Source organism: Vanellus vanellus (genome assembly GCF_965231255.1).
Source record: "Vanellus vanellus genome assembly, chromosome: 7".
Lineage (NCBI taxonomy): Eukaryota > Metazoa > Chordata > Aves > Charadriiformes > Charadriidae > Vanellus > Vanellus vanellus.
Genome location: NC_138912.1, coordinates 38,093,333 through 38,121,130, shown reverse-complemented (window position 1 = coordinate 38,121,130; position 27,798 = coordinate 38,093,333). Strand labels below are relative to the sequence as shown.

General features: G+C 47.2%; 1 protein-coding gene across 2 annotated transcripts in view; it reads left to right on the top strand.

The window, feature by feature from the left end:
- ASCC1 (activating signal cointegrator 1 complex subunit 1) overlaps positions 1-27,798 on the top strand; it is a 38,437-nt gene that overhangs the window by 2,432 nt on the left and 8,207 nt on the right. For both annotated transcript variants that reach the window (XM_082486768.1, XM_082486767.1), the window contains exons 3-9: positions 466-565; positions 1,494-1,591; positions 3,062-3,240; positions 10,573-10,709; positions 12,942-13,061; positions 16,918-17,042; positions 18,919-18,998. In XM_082486768.1, the coding sequence (XP_082342894.1) occupies positions 466-565; positions 1,494-1,591; positions 3,062-3,240; positions 10,573-10,709; positions 12,942-13,061; positions 16,918-17,042; positions 18,919-18,998 (839 nt within the window). The remainder of the gene's footprint in view (positions 1-465; positions 566-1,493; positions 1,592-3,061; positions 3,241-10,572; positions 10,710-12,941; positions 13,062-16,917; positions 17,043-18,918; positions 18,999-27,798) is intronic.

Genomic DNA, 27,798 nt, shown 5'->3' with positions numbered 1-27,798 from the left:
CGGATAAAAGGTGCATCCATTCCTCCGTGCCGAGGGTGTGAGAATGTCTCTGTTTTCCAAAACACTCTACCTGAATCCTTGAACCAAAACTATCCTCACCTTTTATTTGTATTCTTCTGCAACACAAAATTCCTGCTTGCGTCTCTGAATGGCCTGGTGGCTTCCACCCTCCCAGGAGAAGAGACCATTCCCACTGGGTAGCTGCACAGCTTCCAGCTGAGAGAAAACCTGGGCTGTAACTACTGCTTTCCTGTGCCTCCCAGCCTGGCGGATTTAGAAGCAGTCATTATGTTTTCTGGAGTTGGTAGTAAGGTGAAATAAAAAGCAGTTAGCCGCAACAGAGAGGAGTCTATTTCTTCTTTTATTTAACCTTGGGAAAAGAAGGCTGTGAGACTATTGTCCTACATAAAGCGCTGCCAGACTTTACAGAGGTTGTACGAGGTCTGTTGTTTTTTTTTCTGGTAGGCCCTGGTGACTGCGCAGATGAACCCTGTGATGCCTTTGTGGTCGAAGAGACTGAGAAAGGCTTCCAGTGCAGAGTGGAGGTTCCCAGCCCATTATACAAGTGAGCCTGTGTGTTTCTGGTTTATCTGAGTTGCTGCTGGGAAGTGGTTGAGCACAGAATATTTTTTTTTGAGGTTGGGGTAAGCACCAGATCTCCAAAATTTATTCTGTTCTGTGGATGTGGATTATAGTGTTTGGGAGGGAAAAATTGGCAATGCCTTTTTAGTGCAGTTGTGCCACGCTTGACTCCTAGCCTTTCCTGTGACAGAGACAGCAGGTGGTGCTTTCTTGCTGGCAGGACAGCGTTTGAGCATCTCTTCCCTTGAACATAAAAGCGTCAGGGAGGGTGGAAGAAGGGGAGGAAGAACTGGGGCGAGCAGCCTGGCAGGAGGAGTTTGTGAAAGCTTTGAGAGAATGCACACACGACTGGAATTGACTATTGACTCAAATCTGGTGTTTACTGGGAAGCCTGTAGTGTTCAAAGCTTTATCTAGTTATTTTTGACAGTTTTATTGGTTGAATAGCTTTACTGAGATGTAGAGAAGGAAAGTTCTTCTGTTGTGTGTTTGGATGCTGGCAAATAACTACCTTGAGCAAAGCAAAAAGTGGAAGAAGTGCCCTTAGTTCTTTGTCAGCTGGGGTAATGGGAAAAGAGGGTAACCCAGCTGATGAATAAGCTGTGGCAGGATGTCCTGGGCAGAGCTGTCATGGGTCAACTAACTTATTTTAGCTTAAGCCCGTTGTGAACCACAGCTCAACATCATCCCCTGGCCCTAGGCTGGTCATGCACCGAGTCCTGGGAGTAGCCTCTGTGCCTGGACTGGGTCCTGTGCATGGAGCTGAATGCGTGCATCCCTCTAGCACAGAGATACCGAATCTGGGGGGGACCAGCTGCCCGTGGAATGGTTAATCTGCTGGCCGGACACACTTAATGGAGAGTGGCCCAGCAACAGTGTGTAAATGACTCTCTTGCACTTTTATGCCTCCAGGTACATTATTGGGAAGAAAGGAGAAACCAAGAAGAAGCTAGAAACAGAGACTCGAACCTCCATCAGCATTCCCAAGCCTGGAGTGGAAGGAGAAATTGGTAAGCTTTAACATGCACAAAATGGATGTTCTCTCATCAGCTCTTGTACAGACACAGTTTGAGCGGTGAGGGGGCATAGGAGGTGTTTTTCCTTGAATTCCTGCTTCTGACGTGGCACTGGCTCCCTTTATGGTCTTTGAAAAATCACTTTGCTTTTCTTCTGAGTTTATTTTCCCTGTCTATTATATAAAGAAGTATAAGGGGTTTTTTTGGGGAAAAAAAAGAATCTATTTTAAGTCCATAGATAGTTTCACTGAAGTCACCTCTAGGCCTTAAATGACAGGCTTGAGGACTTTGGGTCTGAATGTGTTGGGGTGTTTTTTTGGTTTTGTTGTGGTTTTGGTTTCCTTTCTTTAAATTAATACTATCCATTAATGAGGAGCTGTAACATACATCCAGAAAAAAATGCCACGTTGTATATTTATGCATGAAATAAACTTCAACACCTGCTTTAATCTGAGAAGTGTTTTGATGACGTTGCTGCTTCTCTGGTGTTGTCACTTGATCCTGACAGTGAGAGCAGGCTTTCTTGTACCGTATGTTCCTTCTCATCACTTCCAGTGACTTAAAAAGAAAGGAGGCGTTGCTCATAAGGGCTGGCCCATGCGGGTTTCTGCCTGAGTGGATATCTGGAGGGCCCCTTGTGCACGCTCCGGTGATAATTGGCACAGTGTACAGTTATGTTTGTGACATAGCTGTGAGGAGCAAGTGACAGGGGGATCCAGCTATGGTGCTGCACGGGAACGTGGCAGTACTTCTCAAGGAGTGGGTCTTGACTTCTTCTTGAGAACCATGAAGGACGATTAGGAAGGTTGAGAGATGTTGAAAACATGTAATAATAGGAAGCCAAGAAAATTTTGCTCCTTGCAGTTCTTTCCTTTCAAGCTCAAGTGTTCTCTGTTTGGTGCCTTGAAGTGCATGCACAAACGATATAGGCCATCTTGATCTTTGATAGATTTTCTTTTCTTTTTCCTTTGACTGCCTTTATGAAAACTTGAAATAATGCTCTAGAAATCTGAAGAGCTGCTGAAATGATAGGCTCCTAGTTATTGTTTTTCAGACACTCAGACCTTACTTTCTTGAGAGCAGAGGGATACTTTTGATGGCATCATCCTGTCTTTACAGAGAAAAACACAGCTGTGTCAGGCATTTTAAGTCAAGCAGGGAGTCTGGCGAGATTTCTCTGGGCATGGTTGGGGGTTTTAATTCCTATCGCTTCTTCAGTGAGCCCAGGGCTAAGAGTAGAGAGGTGCTTTTGTGAAGGTTTTTCTAATTCCCTCCCAGCATCTCCTGGATGAAATATTCTTACCTTCACCAGATCCTCCAATATTGATATTTTAAAGTGCACGGATAAATATCGTGTAAAATCATGATCCATTCAATTACTCTTTATTTTGCATGGGCGTGGGTGTCAGTAGTCTCGCTGTAGCTTCATGGAACCCAGACAAGTATTGTTTTGTTTCCTTGTAGTGATTACAGGGCAGCATCGCAGCGGTGTCATCTCTGCCCGAACGCGGATCGATGTTCTCCTGGACAGCTTCCGTAAGAAGCAGCCCTTCACACACTTCCTGTCCTTCGCTCTCAACCAGCCTGCCATTCAGGAGAAATTCCTGCAGTTCAAGGAGGAAGTGTTGGAGAAATGCTCAAAGGTAAGGATCTACATGAGAATTAAAATCAAGTGGAAGCCCTTCGACAGAATGCCATTTCATTTATTGAGATAGCTTTTTGGTGTTTACCTTGAAGGTCTTATTCTATTCTATTTCCTAGGAATGTATTTTTAACAGACCTTTTGCTTAAGTTGGCGGATCTGCTGTGAGAATTTGTTGAGTGCTGTTGTGAAATCTTCTGGAAAGTGGAATGGCTTACTTAGTAAATTGTTTTGTTCTCCGTAGGGATTTTTTTTTTTTTGAATCTGAGATTCAAAAGAGGGTTGGGGTTTTCCTTGGTTGTTTTGTTTGTTGTTTTTTTTTTAGTAGGAAAGCCACTAAATAATGTAGTGGACCTTTCTACATTTTATATGATTCATACATAACTGTGAAACCAGGTAGGAATTCACAAGTTTGCCGCTGCTTCTATTTCACTTTTCTTTTGGTTACTGACAGTGAAGGAAGATGGGTGTCATTAGTGGAGCTGAGGGAGAAATGACTTGGTAGCACATGCCATCCAGGAAGTCTAATCACTTCCCTTCTTTCCCGTGAAACACTGTGCTGACAGTCCCTCCTACTTGACTTCAGATCTTGCATTGAAAGCAGCAGGAGATAGTTAGGCATAGGGAAATGAGGAACAGAATGAAGTGAAAGCTGTGTATTCCCTGGTTTATTTTAGCATGCTTCTAGTTTGAGAGAAGCGGTATGTCAGCGCACAGGGCCAGGCTGAGGAGAGGGAATGGTATTATTAAATTGCCGTGTCCTCTGATTCTGCTGGCAGGACATCTCTAGGCAAGAGAGAAGAGTTCCTCTTTGTGGGGGCTGCAGGTTAGATTGCATACACGCAGCAGGGTTTTGTGGGCTGATATTCTTACCTACATGTCTGTCGGTGCCTTTCAAAGGGGAAAATATAACCTTGCAGATAGCACAGCTTAAGAAGTTTAGTTTCCTATGTCTTCATGCTGTGGGTGTGAATTATCTGATATCTGGGGAGATATGAGTTCTTAGTCAAGTTTTTGTGGTCACTTGCATGTCAATTGTCTCATCTTCAAGAGCAGAACTGAGCTGGCTTTGCAGTCTTGTCTTTTCTGGCGGTTCTGATTTAAGTCCCTCTTCTCTGCCCAGCTGCCTATTTCCGTGACATCTTAGGACCTTTCTATCACTCAGGTTTCCACCTGATGTTAAATATAACTGAAACTGGCCAATGGATCCAGGATTTGCAACCAGCGCGATGCCATGAGCACTCTACTCAGGCTAGGAGGATATCACTGGCTTGATCATCTATCCCCATTTGCCAGTGGCCGCTACCTTTATTGAAGCTTACCTTTATTAAAGGAAAGCCCTGAAGACAGGGTGATGGAAACATAAAGGCTGAGGAAGTGTTGGCTGAACAGAGTGCTGGGCCTCTGGCTAGTGTCAGTGGTGGCCTGGCTTCCTCTGTTGGTTTCTAGTTCCAGTCCTTGTGCGGGGACACACCAAAGTTACATGGAGAGAAGCGGCTCTTCAAGGGGCCAGTAGCTTCAGCACAGGGCTCTGGTAGTGGCTGCTCATGCTGTCAGCCCTGGACTGACACCGCTGCATTCAGTCTGGTGTTTCTCTTTCTCTTTATCCCCTTCTACCTCAGCTTGTGGCTGTTACAGCCCTTTCACTTGATCTCCCTCAAGATCTGGCCCTCCTCTGCTTGAAGCTTTGGCATCCTGGACTCCGCTTATCTGATCCTCCTCCTTCTAGCTGTCTGCCAGCACGTCCTGTGGATCTCTCTTGTCCCTCCCCATGGACAACAAACCCAGACCTGCCTGCTGTGCAGGACAATAGCCTTGGTGTCATCCCATACCTCTTGCTGGGTTCTGGCTTCCAGGCTGCCTTAGTGTCAAGCAAGTCCTTTTCGTGTCACATCTCTACGATGTGGCCTCTTTTACTCATATTTGCAACTAATGCTGTTGTTCATGCTCTCGTCCTGTGTTTTATTCCTGCAACACATTGACCTCACACAGGACTAGCTCTTCTTGCAGAGCACTTGTTTTTTCTGCCTGCTGGTTTGGTTGCATCTCTGTGGCCCTCCATTGGCCCAGCCTTGGCTGGTGATCTTACTGGCTCTCCAGACCCCTCCTGATCTGTCTCTGTCACATTGTTGGTCTCTTGCTCACTCTTAAGTATCAGTTTACATCCCTGGGTAGGCAGGGAGATCTGCCATCCACTTAGAAACATGTTCATAAATTTATCTTGGTGCTTTCCCCAGTATTGTCGTCACATTCAGTAGGAGCTGCCTGGGAACATCTGCAAACCTTCACACGCTCCTCGTCCTAGAAAGCTGCAGAAACCTGAGCTTGGTCAGAGGAGTGCTGAGACCACTGCCAACCAGGCTAGTCATGTGAATTTTTTCTCCTCTTGCCTGACCTTCTGTCTCTCCTGTAGGGTTTTTTTTTGTAGTTTTTTTGTAGTTCTGTGTCTGGGCAGCACTGAGTCCTGTAAGGCTCTGCTTCACGGTCAGGGATCCCGCAGCGTGGGCATGCGCATGGGAACAAGTTTTGGCCTAACAGCTTCTTCTGGCTTTCAGTAACCCCAGACCTGAAGTGTACTCAGAACCAGCACCCAGGCATGCATCCTCCTAATACCAGTAATAGCTATATCACCGAGAGAGTGCGGCACTCAAGACACAGTGTGCCTTTTGCTGCTGCCGAGTCATCAAGGTGCTTTCGGTAATCTCCGAACACGGTGGTAGCTGAAGCTGCCCTACAGTAGGACACATCTATATGGGTGGAGGCAGGAGGGCTGGGGCTGTAGTTCCTGCTCTCCACTCTGCATAGGCATAAGGTGCCCTGGCCTAGAAGCTGCGGGGTCACGCTAGCACTCTGCTCGGTGTCCCGTGCCTCTCCGGAGAGCCTGAAATATTCTGGTACTGCTTACATCAGCTCTGGAGTTTCCATTTTTAGTTCCAAGTGTGGAATTCGGTCAGTGGCAGGTATTTGGAGGTTTGCATATCTATAGCCTAGGAATATACGGTGCTTTGTTTTTCTGCCCTTCTTCTGGTATGAGCAAAAGGGTTTCTAGATATATTGCTGCCTGTTAGTTCAAGGAGTATATTGCAGCCCCGTATGTCTCTCAATCACTCCACAAGCCGGTAATGCCACTCTAATACCACTTTATCTCACAGCAGGGTCTGCTAGAAAGCATATCAGTAATGAAAAACAGTAATTCAAAACTGTGCCTCACAGAGCAATAAGAGAGCTTATAGATTTGTCCAAAGCAACGGGATTTCTCCGGATACTTGGAGAAATCTGAATAGGCTTCAGTGACAGAAGCAGTGTGCTTCTCTTCCTGTTGCAATTTGCTGGTGCGAAACGTTGCAGAATTAAGTAAACTCCAGTCTTTGAATGGAGCTTGGTAATAACGGTAAGGAAGGGAAAGGACCAGGTGTGTGTGCGCGAGGATTTCTTCTGGCCATTGAGCATTTGTGAGGGACTCTATTTCATTCTGAAGCAGTTACCATGGCAACCATTCATTTGTATTTTATAGCATAGGGTTACGTTGGTGGGTATATGCTTTCTAACTTTGTGTGTGTGTGTGTCTTTAAGACCTTTTGTAAGATGAACCTTGTGTTGGAATATGGAACACTTCAGGTGTCATTCATGCTGTTGTATGGTCAGAGCTGCCAGGCAATGAAGCAGGGCCGAAGTGGAGGACTTTTTTGAGGCTAATTTAATATGAATATGGGGAGGTGGCTCACCTGGACAGGCTCATTACTGATGTGGTGCAGTGGGAGGTCCAGATGACTGGATGACCTTGGAAGTCTCCTCGCACAGTTGTGTAGGTGTCAGGGTGAGGAGGACTGAAACGTCTGTCTGAGTATGCAGGTGGAAAAGGGAAGAGACTTTACAGTAATATTGCCGTGAAAAATCGCAGTTGGGTCTTTCAAGAGCTGTGCAAACGCAGCATTTGCAGTCTTAACAGGCTGCAGATGCAGCACGGAAAAGAAATATGATTGCTGTAATATATGGCAACCTGTAAATATAAAACATTTGCTAATGAGGTATTATATGTCGGAGTGGAAGGGACAGAAAACGGAGGGGTTTTTCAGCCTGCAGCTCTTCAGTCAGTTTTGAGGAAATTCTGCTTTTCTGGCTCGCTCCTTTGTTTGTGGCTTGGGCTGGGAGAGGGCATATAGCTGGCATGCAGTATCCTGCTATTAAGAAAAAAAAAATCATAAAGCTGTCTGCAAATATTGGAAGCTCTTAAGGCAGTAGAGAGGATGCAGCCAGGGAAGAAGAGCTAAGGAGTTTGATCCTTTGCCTTGTCATGTAGAAGGCCTGAAGTGAGTTTGTGATCTACCCCACTACAGGGTCTTAGATTTGGAGAACAAGGTGCTCAGGATTTGCAAAGAGAGGTGAAGATGCCGGATAAAACTTTTCCTGTGTTCCTTCTAAAGAAGGAGAGCAAAGGTAGAAGTCTAAGTAGCAGGCGGGTGGAAAAAAAAACTTATTTTTAAGACTAAATGAGTGGAAATGGGTGGTGTGTTTTTTTTTTTTTGACCGTGACAGGACAGTGTCAGTGAGAGGTGTAAGCTAAAATGCACAGTCATCACATATGGATGATGCGTAAAGGGGATATTCTTCCTGCCTCTCAGTACGTGCTTAGAGAATCCAAGTTTAAACAGTAAATTTTTTGAGAGATGATAGAGTCTGTTTTATGCATTTGTGTCTGCCAGTAAGTTCCTGCAAATACACGGCTTTCAGATGCCCCTGTAGAATATGGGGTTCCCTCCTGTGACACCTTGCCTCCCCTAATCTGGTGCTCTGCTTTCATTAGGGCTGGAAGCCACCGCTTGCCACAAGCCACCGTGACTTGTGCTCTGAGGAGTGTCCACCTTCCACTGCACAGGGGAGGAAACTGGTAAAAGAGGAGCTTTTCACCAAGAGGCACTTGGAGAGCATGTCTTAGATCCCAGTGGATCCCTCTGCCCATCTCTGATGCTGAATCTCACTCCTGCTTTTATGCTTGTAGCTTACCTTGAGAGGGTTCCTTAGGTATTTGGAAGATGTCCAGAAAGCCCCTAAATCACAACATTGACAGGATCATGTCTCTTGGCCTCGTTCTCCCTGGAGGTGGATGTGATTTTTCCTTAGCAGTAGTTATGAAGACATATTCCTAGGCTCTTGAGTTGCTGTTGTCTGGCCCTGCTGGGCAGGTTGCAGAGGACTGATACCACTGGACAGGTCAGCTTCCCATGAGATGACGCAGTGGTTGCTGTTAGCATATCATAATCTGGGGTTAGAATAATTTGGTTCGAGTTTTTTTGCATCTTGGCAAGCAACATCCAGCCATGAAGGGCTGCTAAGACGCCTGCAGAAACATTGCCTGTTCCAGGGAGAGCTACCTCTGACGTAGCATCTACTTTATGTGTGGGAGAAGTGGGATCTGCTGGCCTGCGAAAGAGTAGGGGTGTAAGCAGGGTTTTTAGGAGCTGTCTGAAATTCTAGGGAGTAAACCAGGAAGATTATCTAGGTCTTGGCCTGCTCGCTGTGCACTGTTCCTCCCTGCTAATCTCCACAGCAGTGGTAGCGTGGCTTGTGGAGGTGACATGCCATCACTTTGTCAGCTATCAGCCCACACTCAGGTGTGGGAAAGCTCAGGGGAAAACACTGCTTTTGAGGCAGGTTGATGTTTATAGTACAAATTGTGCTGGGGCAGAGAAGGAAGGTAGGGCTTTTGCTTTCTGACCTGCAAACTACTTTCTCATTACTTACTCTACATCATCTGTGTGCACTGTGTGAGTGACGTTGACTGGTTGTCCATGGCAAGGATAAATTGAACTTTCTTCCAGTTTCTGTTACCTGAGCTGTTGTTTTGTGACGGGCCAAATATCCCCTGGCTACGGATACCATTAGAGGAAAAAGGCTGATGGAGGGAAATCATGTCCTGTCATGCATGTTAACAGCAGTATGAATTAAAGGAAGCCAAAAGGCTTTTAGCACAGAGAGGGGAAGGTGGGGAGAAGCGAGATGGTGCCGCCCCTCTTTCCTCTGCTCCTGATGTGCCTGATGGAGTTAATCTGTGCTTGTTTCAGGCTGGTGCATGGTGCTGAGGTCTGCAATGTGCCTTGCCACTGCTAGCATGGTATGATTTGGGGTTTCAGACAGCAATAATTAGCAGCAGTGGAAGGTATGTACATGCTCTCTCTCTTTGGGGCACTGCCACGCTTTGCCAGCCTGTGGCTGCGGGAGCAAGCCCTTGGCTTCTGTGTTGCAGGCTGGCTCATCTGTAGTCCAGCCTGTAAATGCTGCTGTAAAGAACGGTATGGATGTTGTCCTTAGACATGAAAAATGCTGAGTGAGATGTGGAGCATTAAACTCTGACGGGCTGAGATACTGCAGTGTTTAAACATCTGAAAGGCTTTATTTCAAACTCTGAGGCACAGCTAGAAACTTCAAAGCTGTCGTTCTCAGTCAGTGGACTTTTTTCAGACAGAGAAAGGCTTCAGGGGCCTGGCAAGTTGGCTTCTTCTGGAGTTAAGAGTGGATGTTATTTAATGTGCTGATGGGAAATGGCCACTCAATGGAAATAATTGTTTTGGTATGGGTGTGTTAACCATCCTTGAGGTATTTTTATAAATATCCTCTAACAAAAGAGCATGTTTCTTAAAGCCGAATGTAACCACTGCTCCACCTGGGAACAGTTCTACCCCAGCAACAACACATAGCTCTTCTTATAAAGGAAATTTAAACTTAATTAATCTCGGCAAACTGTGGGGCACATGGGAACAAGAAAAATGTAATTATCAGAGCTGGTATTAGCTGTGCTTGTGTTGTGAAGTGCAACCTGTATTTAGACAGGATTTAGACACCATTTAGAGCTTGTCACTACAGCTGGTTCCAGCTTTACTGCACAAAAAATAGACTTAAGTTTTAAATCTGTGCTGACTTGTGTTGAGTTCCATGCTGATGGCAGCTGCCACTTTGACAGCTGTGGAAGTCTCCTCTTGAAACCCTGTATGAGTGAGTGCTGCTGTTCCTGGGTCCTGAGTCAGAGCCTGTTGTAAGGAGCTTCCAGGCTGCCGTTCAGCAGCTCCGCTGAAAAGGCAGGCAGGGAGTGCATGTGCGATGGGGGGCTGCGCCTCGTCTGTCAGGCTGAGCTCGCTTGCTCGCAAAGCCTGTGAAATTTTGTTTCCCGTTTCAACTTTGGGTCACTGCCAACCCAACCGATGATGCCGAGATAAAAGGTTTGATGTCAGTGGTTTGGTACCTGTTGTCTGTAGTATTTACCCCTCTGATGGAGGGAGGGGGGTGTGTGTGTGTATGAGATAAGACACCTATATATGATTGATTGACTGATTTGTAGGATCACGGGGTCAGCAGCAGCCTGTTCCAGAACCCTGCAAAGCTTCACCTGACTCTTGGGACGCTGGTACTTCTGAACGAACAAGAGATCCACAAAGCGTGTGACCTCCTACAGCGATGCAAAGAGGACTTTGTGGAGTAAGTGATAAAAAAAAGAATGTCATCACCAAGAACTTGAGTGGGGGAAAAGCAGCAAGGTGTCTTTGACAAGGGACAGCAAAAAAAAAAAAAAAGAAAAAAAAAAAAAGAAAAGCAGCTAAATAGTCTATCTCAACTCTAGAAATTTGGAAAAAGGCTGAAAAGATTCAAATGGGAGCAGCAGAAATCACCAAGCTCTCACAAAGAGTCTAACAATATCTTCCAGCTCAGCTCAAACCCTCAGCATTCTCTGAAAACCTTCTCTACTCATTTCTTTTTCTCATATGCGTCCCTATTATTTTTGTGTGAGCAATTTATGCTGTTGTCCCCTGCCTGCTGCAGAGGGAGGGACAAACTCCATTACCTTCGTGCGTTGCCTGCAGTGGGCTCCGGCATGCTGCTTCCCTCCTGCCTCAGAGCAGATGCTGAGGTGTCCTTGACACGCATTTCTTGATGGGGGGAGCTGTGTGCAGGGAAGCCAGCATGAGCCGTGTGAGCAATGAGTCTGAAATGTTCAGTGCTGCTCCAGGACCGGGGCTTTTCTCCCTGCCTGTTAACACTGAGTTGCAGATGTTAGAGCTTTAACTGTAAATGTGGTTGAATGACACTGTAATTAGCTTATCTCTGTTCAGCTCAGAAATTGGAGATGGCCTGAGGGATTGGTTTATTTATTTGTTTCTGCAAAGCCTTTGCACGTAGAGTACGGAGCCTTGTTTTTTATTTATTTATTTATCGCCTCGGTGCATGAAGAATTAGCCACGCTGTGCCAGCTACTATTTGTGGGAATTAATGCACGGCCAAAATTCATACCTCTGCCTTTAAAATGACAGCTCCAGTTTTTTAGCTGTTCAACAGAAATGCAAGTGCGTTTCCAGGGGAAGACAGTATTTGGAAAGTGCCAGCTTCCTCATAAGTGGATTGAACTGAGGCAGAGAAAATCTCTACTCTTTAGTGGAGGGGGAATCAACACTTGAATGTAACCTTTAGGTTATTTCCCCTGCCACACCCAAATAAATATACTTTGAAAATTAATTTAGGCTCCCTTCCACCCACATAAACCTTCATTAGCGATCATTTATTTTTCTAAATGCAGGCAGTGCCATGCGGAAGTAGATGTGCCCTTTTTGACCCTCTTTAGAGTAGGTGGCCTTAAGCACTCTCAGTGTGATGTGTACAACAATACACTTGTTCTGTTCCCCCAGTAAACATACTGGAAGGGGAAATCACACTTTCCTTATTCCACGTGGGAAGCTTTGCCGAGAATCTCAAAAGCGGTCTCTTGGGCAAGCTGAACAGAAGCAAGCAAGGTTAGAGCAAAGTCATGCTCACGTTGTTAACTCGTTTATTACTTCTGCCTGCCCAGACACTCCCTGTACTTTCCACGAGACCTCGGTGTTAAATGAGACAATGGCACTTACTCACAGGGAGCTTTCGCTGGGGTGCCCTGCCTCCCTGTGATGTTCTGGTGGTTAAGGCAAGGAGATGGCGTGTTTGGAAGCAGATACACTTCACAGTGTGTTTGCAGGTGTGGGAGTGCATATTATATCCCGCACAGATTTTCTGTTTTGCCTTCCTGCAAGGGTAGCTGGAGCTGATTTTAAAACAGCTCTATTTACTTCCAGCATGTGTAAGTGGATGTTGAAATGTACTTAAAACTGCATTCTGCATGGAGTACTTTTCCCAGCAAAAATCAACGAGCTGGAGACTTTGTGTCACGATCGCTCTCTTCACAGGGAAGGCAGGAGTTCTCTGCGTTGAGAACTTGTACCATTTTACTGCTGATGGGTTTTCTGAAATGTAAATAGGGATCTCCACGTTGAGATGGCCTGTGAACACTGAAAAGTTGACTTAACGTGTGTCTAAAACACTGAACATATGAATTTAATGTTATTACACTATTTCTTGAGATGATGAGACACTAGCAGCCGTGGCCTTTTGAGCCTCAGAAATTAGAGAGCCTTTTTTGTGTTTGGGTTATTTCGGCGCAAGCAACCTGAAAGATATGGGAAAGAGAACTCCTCCTCAGTGGAGTTCACTGCCCCATATGCTCTATATAACACTTAAGTCCCACTTAACCTCAAAGTTGTGTTTAACTATAGCAAAAAATGTGGTTTATATCATTCCCTTAGTAAAACCAAGTATTTGGTGTGTGCATGAGAAGTACTATGCATTGTATTTCAAAAGCAAATGTGATGTTTTGCTTTTTAACATAAGGGATTTGTTGCATTTCAGCCAAATTGCTGGAGGCAAACCCCTGACCGTGGAGGTGGCAGGAGTGGAGTACATGAACGATGACCCTGCCATGATGGACGTCCTTTATGCCAAAGTCCACATGAAGGATGGCTCGGACAGGTGAATTCCCCGTGCTCCCTTCTATCATTCCTCCTCGATGTGCCGTGGCAGCGGTAGCGGTGTGCCAGAGAAACCCTCTGCTGTCTGAAGCTGGTGGGTGCTGCTAGCAGTCCTTGGGCCAGCAGTCAGGAAGATGAAGTCATTCTTGCTTCCTAAACCGGTTAAGGCAGTGAGGTGTTTGCTTTTTAAATCAGTCACTGGTGGTGCAGCTGAAAGATGTCATTTGTTTCTGTAGCAGTCTGTCAGATTGAATAATGGTGTTGTAGCTCACGCAGTGATAAGATGGCCAAGGAGATACTCCTGAGATGACTTAGAAGGCAGGACAACTTGGCCTCTGCTGTCTAGTTCCCAACCTGCAATCCAGATTAATCTGGACAGCCTGGCATCTTCTGCGGAACTTAATTATTCTTAAAACCCAGTTACACCAGAAGGTCCTCAGAAAAGCATGACTTGGTTGCAGAGTTGGTTTTTTTGTCTGTAAGCAGCCTGGAACAGGCGCTGGGTGTGAAATGTCTGTCTTCTGAGCTGCTGGTGTGAAATCTCAAAGCCTGGTTGGTGTCAGTGCCTGTGTTTGTGCTTTTGGCCCCTGTGGCTGATGGCTTTAGCTCTACAAACAGTGCTGCCCGGGATGTGGCAGTGTCTGGACAACCTTCCTCCATCTCGTTTTTGACAAGTACATCACCAGTGGCAGCACCATCTTTTCTCTTGCTGCTTTCTGGAAGACCAGTGAAACATAAGAGCTATTGTACTGTGCTGCCAGTTGTGAGGTGGGTGGGAAAGAGGGTAGAGGAGTAGCCAAAAGAGCTTTTGCCTTCTCTCTCTGAGCCTTAGCCTTCTCTTTTTCTGGCAGTGCTGCCCTTTTGTGTCTGTTCCCATTGCTAGAGGACAGCGGGAGCTAGCAGAGGAGCACGAAGCAGTGCAGCTGGAGGAGGCAGGCTGCGAGCAGGGACCGGCTCAGGGAAGAAAGGACATGTTCTCGCATCTCCTTTCCCCAAGGGCTGAGGAGGCAAGGGGGGCCCTCTGCTTAAAACCGCAGTTTGGAGGCTGTGTTGAAGTAAGAGATCGGAAACGGGATAAGGAAATGGGTGGGAAAATGAAAATGTAAGAATTGCTGGGAGGCAGTAGAAATTGAAATCTTTTCCTCTTCTCGGCTCTTCCACTTTGAAGTCTGTCCTACCCTGGAAGAGGTGAGATAAAACAAACGGGGTGGGTGGAGAACCAGGACAAGCTAGAGATCAGCCAGGAGACAGAAATGCTGGGAGAAACAAGGCAGAAGCACTCAGAAAGACGAGACAGAGGCGAACACTGGATGACCTAAATGCCCTTCGGTCAGTTTGTTGTAGAGAGCATCCAAAGTGTCAGCTCTGAGAGCTGGGGTATGGGCCTCTTTTCTCCTGAGTCACCAAGCTCTGGATCATCTCTGAGGTGGAGTGCTTGCGAGTCTGCTTGCATCTGAAAATAAGTCTGCAAACTAAGGAGCAGTTCGAGAAATCCTGTAGAGCATAAGTAGGGCCTAAGGTGAGGCAGCAATGTCTGCCTGCGTCTGGGGACAGCTTGAGTTGTTGGTGCTGGCCCTGTGGTCTGCATCAGATGCCAGCATTATGCCTTTTGCTGAGAACCCACTTAGCTGTAATGCTAAAAGAAAATGCTGATGTGCATTAGGGGTGACAGAGCTGCTTTTGGCAGGGGAGAGAAACGAGGTCTTCAAATCTACCTTGCCTTGAAACTGAAAACAACCCCTACCTGTTCCCCTGAGAAAGAGCTGATGTCTCCTCTGTCCTTCACAGAGGTCTGTTAGCTGAGGTTTTGACCAAACCCAGATCTCGGTGCTTTGTGTGGCACCTGGAGGCTGCCAGACTTCTCCAATGTCTATTTTGCTTTTTGCATAGCAGTGTGCTCAGAGAGGGCCATGCAATTGTCAGTTTTTATCTTTGGCCCAGGCCGGTCCTGCCCTCACCTGCAAATTAATTCATCTGGCGCTTCTCCCCTAATATAGTTCCTTAACTGCTGGCAAGCACCCAGAAAACATTTAGCTTTACAGAGGGGAAAGAACATATTTTTGTGTTGATGGAGAGCAAGGAAAGCTTCTTTTGCTTCCTTTGAGATTCCAGCAGGCACAGTGTTGGACAAACTGATTATAAAGAACTTCTTGCCTGCTAAAACCTGCTGTGCTTTGCTCAGGGAAATGGGGAAAGCAGGTAGAAAGCAGAGTTTCTCAGCTGCAAGGCTGAATACTAGAGGAGAGCGGCAGCCACGTGGTTTGCTGTGCTGGATCGGGCTGCTGCAGCCTGTGTTTAAGAGAGGTGTGTGCTTTCCTGTCTCATGCAAGATGTCTTGCTAGCTCTGTGTAGTTCCTGGCATGGCTGAGGGGTGGAGTTCCTTCCTGATCTTTGGATGATCTTGATCAGCTTAAGCTATAAAGCAGGAGATTTGATTTGCCCTGACTTTAGCTTGCATAACTGCAGACAGAATTAGGGGTTGGCAAGCCCTTCTGCACACATAACGGCTCAGACTGAGAGAGGGATCATGCTCTGATGCCTCCCACATGGCAAATAATTTCCATTATAATTCATTCTAATTTGTTTTATTTCCTTGATTAACTTTATAACGTAATAAAGCACCATTTTCACTTGAGCTATTCTCTGTTAATTTGTTTTAGTATTGTCTGTAATGATATTCATTTAATCTTTGTCATTGCTAATTTTAAAAATCACTGATGTAAAGCCAGAAATTGGTAGAAAACCATGACAATTGGTAGTTTGAGAGTCTTGAAATGGGGGCTGGCAGCCCGTGAGGGGCAGTACAAAACCATCAGTGGGGTAGGAACGTGGCAGCCCCAGGCTCCGGGGACCAGCCTGAGGGCCGCGCTCTGCCTCTACTGCTGCAGCTGAGACAACAAAGTGATGGCACCTGGTGAAGCAGAGAGCTGTCTAACCCCTTGGATGTGGTGAGAGAAGCCCAAATTCTTTTGCATAGAGTAATGCCTTCTTGCCATGTTTCCAGGGACCGGAAGCTCTTGTTCTAGCGCATCCTTGCTATTTTTTGTAAGGCTGGGGCACGGCAGAAATTTTGTAGGGGACAGCAGGAGCCTGGAAGTTCCTTCAGCTCTTTAGACCTATGATACATAAGTGCACTGCTCCGATTGCCTGCCTGCTCCTGCTGCCTGTCCTAGGACAGGTCTGCCCGCAGATCCCAGCAGCCGTGGCCTCTTTTGTCCCTGACCAAGGCCTGACAAGAAGGTGGCAATAAGTCATTCTGCTTGCTTGGTAGCTCTGAAGCTGGAGCATTCACCAGGATGTGCTGTCTGGGCTTATGCCCTCTGTTACCACATTCTGGGCTCTCCAGAAATTAAGCCCACTGACTGGTTTGCTTATTTGGGACAGAGAGGGTCTGAGCTCCAGCCCGGTGCACTGTACAGCTCATGGTCCCTGAGCAGAGCAGACCAGACCCTCCAGGAGTCAAGGTGCCTAAGCCCCCCCGAGGGTCTGCCCATTTTAACATTTGTAAGGAGAATCACATTGTATTTCCTGGCAGTAGAAAGAAGCATCCTTCAAGTCCCAATAACATCTGTCACTGCTGAGCAGCTCTCTGCTATGCTAAATCTGCCCTTCTTCGTGGAATATTTGCAAGCAGAAGTGATCACCGAGGAAGCTTTGTGAAACAGCCAGAACTTTTTTCATTAGAACTGAAACCTGGTGGCTCTGTTCGCTTTCCGCCAGCGACTAGCTCCCTTTCCCCTTGCGCATGCAGAGACTTCACGCATGCTGCCCTCCCTGGCTGGAAAGAGAAAAGCTGGCGACACAGGCATTTCTCCTTCGTTTACATGGCTCTGTTCTTTCTCTTTTTGCCTTCCCAGGTTGCAGGTGATCGCCGATCAACTGGTGGAAAGGTTTGTGGCCTCTGGCCTGATGCTTAAAGAGTGGGATAGGGTGAAACTGCACGCTACGGTCATGAACACTCTCTTCAGGAAAGATCCAAGTGGTGTGTAGCCCTCATCCTTACTGATAAATGCATTTAAAGTAGTACCTCTGAACGGGAAACACTTTTGTTGGCTCTTACGTTTCTTTTTTAAATTTTGTGATTTTTCTTAGTCTCAAAAATAACCTACGAGGTTGTGGAGGGATGTCACTAAATAAAACCCAGAAGAAAATGAAAAAGCAATCAGCAGAGCTGGAGAAGGCAGGCATTCTTTGAGCACTTTCTGGATCTTTTCTAGGATTCTTTGTCATAGCTTCAGAAACGCTATCACCCAGTAGCACTCATAAGATCTGGGCCAGAGAGGAATGCGTTCAAGTACTGTGTGAGGTCTTGGGTTCTCTGTTCCCCAACGTTAAATTGGAATTCCATAACAACTTGATGTGCTGTGCTGACCTTTAAACAAGACAAAAATGTGATCCTCTTTGGTCAAATTAAAGATTGCCCCTTGGTTTAGGAAGGTGATTCCAGCGTCACTCTCCTTAAATCAGATTCAGCCGGCTACGAGGCTGAATATGAGCCATTATTGAGCATATAGTGTCTGCCAAAAGATTGTCTGCTCTGGCAGTCTGTAGCATCGTTCTTATCGCATTACTTTATAAAGCAGCCTCAGATGCATTGCGTTTAGGGAGGGGCAGTATATTACAGCCTTGTTCTCCGTGTGCAGACATGCATGTGCTCTGACACTGGTGTGTAGTTTGCAAGCCTTAAGAGTGTCACACTAAAGCTTTTCGGGGCTTTCTCTGGCGCGGTGGCCTCTTTGCAATGCCGATAGGTTATGTCGAGTATTCTCCAGTTACTGCTTCCGCGAGTCTCTGTATGGACAGTGATAACAGCAGATGGTTTGTGTTACGGTTTTCGGTGTGCCCTGCGGCAGATTTTGGGCATGACTGCTACAAAAGTCAGATAAGCAGACTAGAAACCCTGGAACGGTGGGGCTTAGCTCTCAAATTGAGCCCTGAAAACTGGTGGAAATGTGAGCCCGAAGTGCTGATGTGGCGCTCTGTTAGGGGAGGCACACGGGCAGCTGCGTCTGGCACCGAGTCTATATTCTGAACAACCCCATGAGGCATGCAAGGTGTTCAGACATAGTGGTGAGAGCATTACATGGATAGCCGTAGAAGTCACTTTATATTCAATACAGGATTTGAATAGTGTGCTAGGTGTGAGTGGGACTTCATAGTTAATGCTGGAGATGAAAAGGAAATATTGAATATATTCACTGAGCGAGGCAGAGGTCCTGTGGAAAGAACGGATCATGTACTTAGGGATTATATAAAAATCCAGACATGCTCTGGGGAAATGGATCTAAGACGTAGGCATTTGGCAGTTGCCGTAGGCCTAGGTTGCTATTCTTACTGTCTGTGTGTGTGTGGCTGCGTGCCCACCCTGCAGAAGCATACGCGCCACATGTACGTGCTTCCCGGAGCAGGCAGCAGAGGTTTGTATAGGTGCTGTCCGGATCGCGCCTGGCACTGTGCTCGCACGCTCAGCCTGGTATTTGATGCCGTTCCAGGCGATGCAAGTGCTCGCGGTGCTGACTCTCACCCTGGCAGGATGTGAGATTATAATCAGCCGGAGAGAAGCAGATGTGTTGCACTAAGCCGTCAGCCCTACAGAATCGCCCTAGCAGTAGCTATGATGTAGGGTCTTTCCTCCGGGTAACGTAGGTGATCCCGATAGAGGCACCAATTCCTGCATATTCAGCCTTGTTGTCTTTAAAATCAAAGTGGAAGTGTTTTTTTTTTTCACTGGGAACTGGGCAAAGATGGTTTATTAGCTGGCAGCTGACTTTGGGGAGGGAGGGAGTGGGGGGGTGAAGTACAGCACACACAGTTCTCCCATCTGAAGCTCATTCTGGTGGTGGCTTTTCTCTTTACAGCTGAAGAGCGAAACAATACAATGACTGGTAAATCATCTTTCAAGGAACGGGAGTCGTTTAATGGCCGAAATATCCTCAAGGTCAGTATGAAACAATTAGGGAAATCGAGCCAGCTGTGGATATTATACAGCGAAAAGAGGTTGAAACACCTCTTCAAGACTGCTTTTGTCTTAGGCTTATGGGATTTCCCGGGGGGGAGGAGGGGGGGAAATCTGTTTAGAAAATAAACAATCCAGATCACTCGTAATTGGGAGCATTACAGTATTTAACAGAAGCGTTCTTAAAGCTGGTGAGGCTCAGATCAGGAGTATGTAGCACGAATGCTAAGTGGGTGTTCGTGTTGTCGTTTACTTTGCTTGTGTTTTACCCTGGAGACTCAGGCTCGTGTCGATTCTCAGCCCACCAGAAAGGAGTACTTTATTGCTTTTGTTCTTCTCACTTGTATGAAACGAAAACCCGCTGCCATTTAACTTACTCTCTTCTTTCTTTTTAATCTCTGCTATTGATTTGCATGGTTTTACTCCAGAAAAATAGCAGATAGCAGTAGGGGGTCCCACCAGCCAGGATCTGAGGGCTTTGGCAGCGATCAGAGGGTAGAAAGCAAGATCCCCCAGACGGTGGAGGTGGGTTAGGCTTGACGGGGAGCATCCTGCAGCCTCCCAGGCTTTGCCAGCCAGGGTTGAGACTGCAGGCAGCCTCTGCTGCTCATCCAGATGGCAGTGTCAAACTGATGCTGTGGTGCTTGGCCCCTGCAAGCGTCCAGAGAGAAAAGAGGAGCAGAGAGAAGTAGAAATGGAAAACAGCACTGGCTTGTAAGCAAATTTGCAATCCTCATTGTGTGAGGGGATTTATTGCAGGCAGCTATGATAAGAGAGAGACGGGACAATGCATGAATACATTTGGGAGCTGATAGAAGATATTCTGGCAACAAAGAGACATGAGAGAGGGTGCAGGCTGGGTGGGAGTTGGACAGCCCAGAAGGACTTCAGGGCACCAGAGGAGGGAAAGGGTGCGTTTTATTTGTGCTTACAGTTTTGCTGTATGATGTATTAGGCACTGGATGCTTGGGGATCTGAAGGCAGGGAGTGGAACTGATTGATCTCCTCTGAGCAGAGGACAAACAAAGGGACAAAATTAGGTTAAGCTCTCATTGTCCTCAAACGGTCTGTGCAAGCACGATGTCATGACTCAGCATCGCCACATGTTGAGTGTTCAGTGTGAGACTGCAGTATTGCAAACTGAAGTAGGAAAGGCACAGATGTGGTCCTTTTCTTGATGTGATCAGCGAGTTTTGGTTAGCTCCCAGTGTCTGAGAGCTATGCTCTGGGAAAGGAAGGTGGTATATGTTGGGAGCCCTGAGAGCCCTCAGGGTCTCAGCTTTCAAGGCATATGCCCACGTTTCACTTTGTCCTTTGGTCCTTTCTCTTGCATCTGTTCAACTTGCCAAGACTTTAGAGAGTTGTAAAATCAAACCGTCAGTCTTCCTTCATACTCCTCATGCAAAAACATTTACGATTTGGAAGGCATTAACGGTGCTCCCTCTACTGGTCACACCATTTGTGGATTGCACTGCGGGGTCTGAGGGTCTGTGGGTCTGGTGGTGTGCGGCGCTGAGAAAGGCAACTGCCCTACCTCAGGTGGCTACTTCTTATTCTTGCTGCTCTCTGAAATATAAGCCGATACATTTTTAAAGCTCCTAATTGATTTTGTACTGATGTAGCCCAAAGAGCTGCTGGCTGTTTGGACTGTTGATAATTACTTCAAAGCATGTCTTGCCGCAAGAAATGCCATCCTTCTCCCCCACCTCCACTACATTTCCTAACCTGCTCGCTTCGTATTTCCCTTTGGTCTCCCACGTGCCTGCAGCAGAACGCCCGTTGGCATTAATTAATTACATGAGTCATAAATAGCTCCAGGCTTCTTACCAGAGGAGCCCAGCCTCAGCCAACCACTGATGCATTCTAGCATGACCTTGCAAGGATGCGCCGGTTCCCTCCCAGCCCCCTTTTATATACATTATTTATCTTCTGCTCAGGAAGGCTGCCCTCTCGCAAAGTGGCTTCATTAACTTTTGCAAAAGGATCTAAATGACGGGCTGTTAATGAATATGGCTGCAGTTAGAGGCAGGCTGGCTTGTGGGCGCCATCCACTTGTAGGTAGAACGATATGTCGTGCCTGTGTTTCCAGGCAGTGGGACAAAGCAAGGCTACTGGTAGGAGGGCATCAAGTTGGGAAAACTCGGGTTTCGTTGCTCTCATTCCTTTTATGCAGCTGCGATGGGCGCTGTCGGGCCAAAGGCTTTGCCTAGCGCGGGGCAACACCTGAGCCATCAGTGCACAGAGCACGATGGAGACACCTTGGTTCTGCTCGTCCAGTCTGAAGCTCCCCCGTGGTCAGAGCTGGTGTGTGTGTGTGTGCAGATGCGCTGGCAGCACATGTTTACTGATAGCATGCCTGCGTTACCCCAGGCTCCAGCTGGTATTTTGCTTTCAGCAGAACTAATCGGAATTTTATTTAATAATCCTTTGTTCTACCCGTTCCACGGAGTTAAACATACACTCCTATTTGTGCTAATAAATGGTTGTGCAGGCCGGTACCTTCCCACATTGCTCAGAAAATAGATCCTGTAGGATGAATTGCGTTCGGGAGTTTAAATTACTTCTGTCTTGAAGAATATCCATGAAAGGCTTCCTGGCCTAGCTGGTGCTGAAAGCCCAAGGGTTTGTGTATGCCCCAACAGCTCAGTGATCTGCGTCTTCCACGAAAGAAAGCACAAGATGCTTTAGCATCAGCTGGGGATGCTTTATGTATCGCTTCATATGGAGCAATATGTATTTCTTCTAGGGTGGCTAGTGGCTAGCTGATGGAGTCCTTTGAACATCCAAGTCACGTACCGAATTCTTGCTCCGGTTGGGAACAAAATGGATCATCTCTTGGAGAGCGGAGGGGAGGGGGCAACAATTCACATCTGAAAGACAGCGGCAGCTCCTTCCCCGTGAGAGAAGGGTCGGGCCGGGTGGGCGGCTGGGCCTCGGGGAGATGATGGTTTGGCAACCCCTCTGCCTGGCCGCCTCCTGTGTCCTCCCGGAGGGTGGCTGCGTGCCCTGCATCGCAGCTGGCCAAGCGGCACAGCACTGGCACGGAGGCGGCTGGGGCAGCTGCCTGCATCTCCGGAGACGAGGCTTGGCTGCCTCCGGGCTTTTATTTATTTTGCTTAGTGAAAAAACTAAGGCCATGGTGAATAAATAAAAATGCAAAGAAATGCGAAGGTACCGCCTGGCCAAAATTTTCTAAAGCAATTTTTAAAGGAAAGGAAGGCTTCCAATGGGAGGAAACCCACCTGGACTCTCACTGGGTTAAAATGGAATGATTTTTGGCTTGAAGCCTGAGGAGTGGCCTTTGCCACATTCAAACAAGAGGGAAGCAAATTTTGAGTACACAGAAGAAGACGAACCCCGCCACTTAGCACAGATCTGTGCATTAACAGCTTACAAGATTAAATATTGAGGGAGCAGCTCCTGAGGTACGACAGCGGAAAGCTGCACATCTTACGTCTTAGGGCATTAGGGGAGACTTTAAGCTGGGATGCAAGGCTGGGAACCGGATCGGTCAAGGCAGTGACACATGCTGCCCTGCCCCGGTCCAGCAGCGGGAGCAGAACGGCCGGGCTGCAGAACTGCCTTGGGACAGCTTCTAGGTCAGGCAAGGAGTAATTCGATGAGGCTTCTTCTCTTTTGAAGCCTGCACACAGAGTATTATGTTATGGGACCGTATCTGCTTTCACTCGGAGTGGGGGGAAAGTGCATTTACTGCCTGATATACCAGGGCTAAGGGGAGAGCTGGTCATAGCAAACAAATCTGGTAGTGTTCTCCGTTATCATTTGCATCTCGCTGGGTGAGAATAGTGCAGTGGCTGTGGTGTTGCCGCAGTTCAGTTGAAGACATTTGATGCAGTGCCGTATAGAGAGATACAATGAAAAAGAAAAAGCCTGCCCTGGATAAATCCCCTAACCCCTCAAAATACTCTAAACCCACCAAGCACTAAACAAATTTATGTCTGCCCCTGTGTAGAGCCACCATTACCAATTCCGCTTGCAGATGTGGAGTGCTCCTCGCGTTCTGCAGCCATCAGTACCCAGGCCTTTTCTGTGCAACTTTTGTTAGTGAATTTAAGGAGACAGAGTCTTTTCCTGATGTATTATTAAGCTGAGGTGAAATCAAAGGGCCAAAGAACCCGCGTTAGGTGAGATCAAGACTGCACAGCGTTCGGAAAGGGTAAGAACATCTTGTAATCCTCAGCGAGGTGATAAAGGTATATGTCCAAAGTAGGTCTGGAACAACTGTCTAATGGGAGGTGACTGCTTGGAAAGTTTAGAGTTAAAAATACCAAACAAAAATCCACTGGGGTGAGAACAGACTGAATAAGAGATTGTGGTGCAACATCACTGTATCAGAAATAAGCCAGTGCTTTCCTCGCCTCGGTTTTACAGAAGAATCAAAAGCAGAAATGAAAGGCTGTAATGCTGCTTTATAGCGGAGAGGATTTTTGCCTTCAGTTCTGATCCTGCCATTATCGAGGGATACTGAAACGATCGAGGGGGCTCAGCAGTGTGCAATTAGAGCAACAGTGGGATGGGAGGATGTGACAGTTGAGCAGATGAGACTGGAGATGAACGTTTGTATGATCTTGGGGGAAAAAAAAAGGAGATTAAATTGGGGTTGCCGTGAAAACGCTTTCCTACGAATTATATTCTTCAGGGAAAAAAAAAAGGCATATTCACATTATTTGCATTCGGTGAAACAGGAATCTGAAGTGGCATTTGAAAAATCAGACTAGACAATAGAGGAAAAATGTCTTTGTTGGAGTGTTTGGGCCTCGGAGCAGAGAGACGAGGCGGCGTTGGAGGTATTGAGAGAAGGCTGAGACGCCGCACTGAGGAGAACACAGTGCAGGAAGTGCAGAAGGTTTGTGTGAACTTGCCCGCGTGTGACACACATCCATTTGGTGACCTTACCGTAAAGGGGAGAAGCCTCTTCTTTTTTTTGCAGAGGTGCTCAGCACCTCTCTGACTAATTTTAGCAGGAACTGTGAGTGCTGGAAGAGGGAGGATTTGCTGAGAAGTTTTTGAATCCTCTTGCCTGTTGCAGGCAGGGCTGTCTGCACCGCCGCAGTCCCCTCCAGCCCAGCAGCTCAGCCGTTTTGGAGGTGTTGTGGGTGCTTCTGCCTTTGGAGATGATGCTGTGGGTGCTTCTGCCTCCCACCCAGCAGGCATCTCGCCTCCTCGTTTCCCCGAGATCGCTGTTCTGCTTCTGCCACCAGCCAGCTGAGACAGCATCACCTCTTTGATCTTAAAAGGACAATTTTTCTTGGTTGGAGCTGGCAGGGGTTGAATTACAGCGGCGCCTTAATAGAAGATGGGGAACCCAGCACATTAAGTGAAAAAAAAAAAAAAAAGGAAAAAGAAAAAGAAAGAACACATTGATTAGCAAAAGTAGGCAGTTCATCCCAAAGGTGCCGTGACCCTTCTGCTGGATAATTTCTTGGGTCTGTCTGAATTAATTTACCGGCTCCGTAGCTGGACTCCTCCTCTTGGGGATTTGGTGAGCGTAGCGAGTAGGTCACATTGATGGGTGCTCCTTGTCCTAGTGTTCCCGGATGTGTCTCAAACCTCCTGGCATCTCTGCAGCAAAGCCAAGGCCCAGCTCTTAAAAACTGTTGCTGCATTTGCTGTAATAGGCAGTGCTGTGAGCCACGGGGATGAGGCTTCCTTGGAGAAATGCAGTCCTTGATTATTAATTTCCTTAAACAAGTTGTACTGTAAATCCTTCACGTTTGAGGCATAGCAGGGTCTGGGAAGTTGGCAGAGCCTTTAATGTGCTGGAGGTGGGTTTTTTTATTCTTGTCTGAAAGATGTGCAAAAATCCGGTAACCTCCAAACGTCCCACTTGTATTTGTTTCTTAGTTTGCAGAATGCCTTTCACCATAGCAACTAGGGTTTGATTTCCTCAAGTGCATGAATTTTCATGGATTTGTGGCGGGGGGGAACGGACCCAAAACCCTGAGCTAAAGCGAAGGTTTTGCAGCGTGGCGGTGGCAGGAGCACCACTAGATTTGGCTTGTGAAGGGGGAGGACCCTGGAGGGAGACACTCTCAGCTGAACAAAGGCCTGCACCTGGCCCCAAATAATTTTATTTGCAAGAAATCAGGCCTGACAGATTAATTTAGACTATTGCTGAATGTCACCCTCCCCACTGCTGCATCACCCTCTGGCAGCTGAGGTGGCTTTGCTCCAGTTTTATGAAGAGCTGAGGTTTCGCATGGCAGCAGTCGGAGGAGAAGGATCGGCTGCTTCCATGGTCGCAGCGCTCAGCTGGAAACCTCGTACCCTTCCTGCCCGTGGAGGTCAGAAGGGTGTTACAGGCGGTATGAAGCACGCTTCTCTTAGGTCTGCAGATGAAACCCAGCCGGGGAGAGGCAGGAAAATTGCACACATTAGTAGGAGGGAACAGAGCTCCAAACAGTCTTGAGAAATGGGGCAGAAACAAATGGGCTGCTGCGAACAAGGGCAGGTCCGGGAGGGAGTGGTGGGATCGGTGCAGGACAGAGAACTGCCTCAGTACCAACCCCACGGACCGGGGTTTGGGTTATGGGGCGCTGCTCCAGAGCACAAGTCTGTGGAAATAAAAGGAAGACGTAAATGTCTGTAAAGTCAAACTTCTGACTACGCTTAGCGCTCGGCTCCCAGCTGAAACACTTGTTTGGTTTTGAGCACCGTGGATGGGTGCAAAGAACCTAGAAGGCAACAATAAGATAATCAGAGCGCCTGAAAATGTCTGCAAGCTGAGATTGAAAGACTTAGAGTTGTTTTGAGGCTAATAAAGGTAAGGAGGAGGACAATGCAAAGGAAAAACTCTTTAAGCATGTGAAACCTTTTGCCTGGAGTGGATAGTCTATCCTCTGTGCTCTGATGGTAGGGCAAGAAATAATGGACTTAAATTGCAGCAAGAGGTTCAAAATAGGTGGTAGAAAGGTCTTTGTAGTGAGAAGGAGAATGAACCACTGCCCTAAATGAGCAGGAGAAATGTGAGTCCTGGTTGTTTGGAGGGAGCAGAGATGTTAGTCCAGGATCTGCCAGCAATGAGCTCCTCCTGCCTTGGGGAAGGAGAGGTTGGTGGAGCTAATGACCTCTTTTGGTCCTTTCTTCAGCTTGTCGCTTTATGATTACTACGTGAAATATGTGCGAAACACCCATGAGATGGCATTTGTGAACGTACCAAAAGCTTCTTGGCATTTACATGGCATTTACTTCAGCTCAGTAAAATAAAAATATGAAAAAGAAACCTCCCATCGTATACGCCTAGGATCTTTCTCCCTGAACTCCATCCATGCTTCTTGCTCTTACGTTGGCAGTACTTTCCAGATGGAGATTGTTACTGCTTTCTGGTGGATGGTACCGGTGATTTAATCGGAAGGGTTTTTCCTATGTCATAGAGGAGAAGCCCCTGACTTGCATCCCACATGGGGCTTGTGCTAACCCAAGGCGCTCGTTTATCTGTAATTTCAGGTCTTGGTGGTTCGTGGCAAAGCTCGTGGATATAAATGAAATAACAAGCTGAAAGTGAACAATAAAGGAGTTGGTGCTTTGCTCATGATACAGATCAGCTGCGCTCCCAAAAGATAGGCTGTGGGGACTTTTATGGCCAGATTTTGTCCCTCCTGAAGTCTGCATGCTTTGTTCTTCCTAAGGGAAATGAGGTGAAAGGGCCTCTGCTGCCACCTTTTAAAACCTGCCAGAGGTTGAAAGAAAACCAGAGGGGAAGGGCTGTTCCTTGCGTTATCTGGGTGGAAGGACTCGATGCGGTACTGGTGATGGAGAGACACTCCAGCGCCAGCTGCACACTCGCAGAGCGAAACAGAGGATCCGCATACGCCCACCGGGCTTTGTGGCTGATGCTTGGAGGCCTTGGCGCAGGCAGTGTGCTCGTGGTGCTGGCCCAGATGATGACTGCCTTCCCTCTCTGCCCTTCCTAGCCCTCTCTTCCACCCTTGCCTCGTGACTCTGCACAACCTCTTAGTCCTGTAACCCCTGTGCAGCATTGGAAGGTGTTTGGATGCCCGGCCAGCGGTCCTTTAAAAAGCCATGGAAAAGAAGCAGTTGCTACTTTTGAGAGGTGGTGGGGGACGCCAGGAAGAGCCGGCTCTCTGGATGAGTGCCTGTCTACCTGCTTTTCCTACCCTTATTGCTGGCAAGCTTCCAAACACAATTAAACCTCTGACAGATAATCATTGGCGGAGCGGTGTCCAGAGTGAATAATACAGGAATCAGATATTTCTTTTTTGGCACCAAACTGTTTCAGAAAACATATTTTGAAAGTTGAAAATAGAAGAAAGAAAGAAAAAAAATCTATTAATTGAACAAACTCCCCAGATCTTGACATGTTGCCTGGTTGTGTCTCATCTTCTGGGAGCCACCAGGGAATCTGGTTTTGGGTTTGTCTGTGGTCATTTGAGGGAGTTTAGGTCGCAAATGGAAAGGGGTTTGGTGCGTTTCTCAGGGTGAGGAAGAAGGTGCTCTGCCAGCACGTACTGCAGCCTGGGAACTGAGGCAGCTTCTGCCGTTTCGTGCTGTGGAGGTAACAGCCTTCTGTAGACTTGGGTGGTCAACAGGGAGCATAAATCCGCTAAGCTGAAATGGGGCACGGGCAGGCTGGCCCTCGGGGGGTCCGTCTTTTACCAACAGCTTTCCATTGCTGAAATTGTTCGCAAGTCAGCCTGCCGAGGAGCGACAGAGGTGCTGCTCCGACCTGAGAGGCCCTGACAGGTCTGCGTGGGAGGGAGGCACGTAAAGCAGGTAGATGGGATCCCAAAAGCAGGATTGG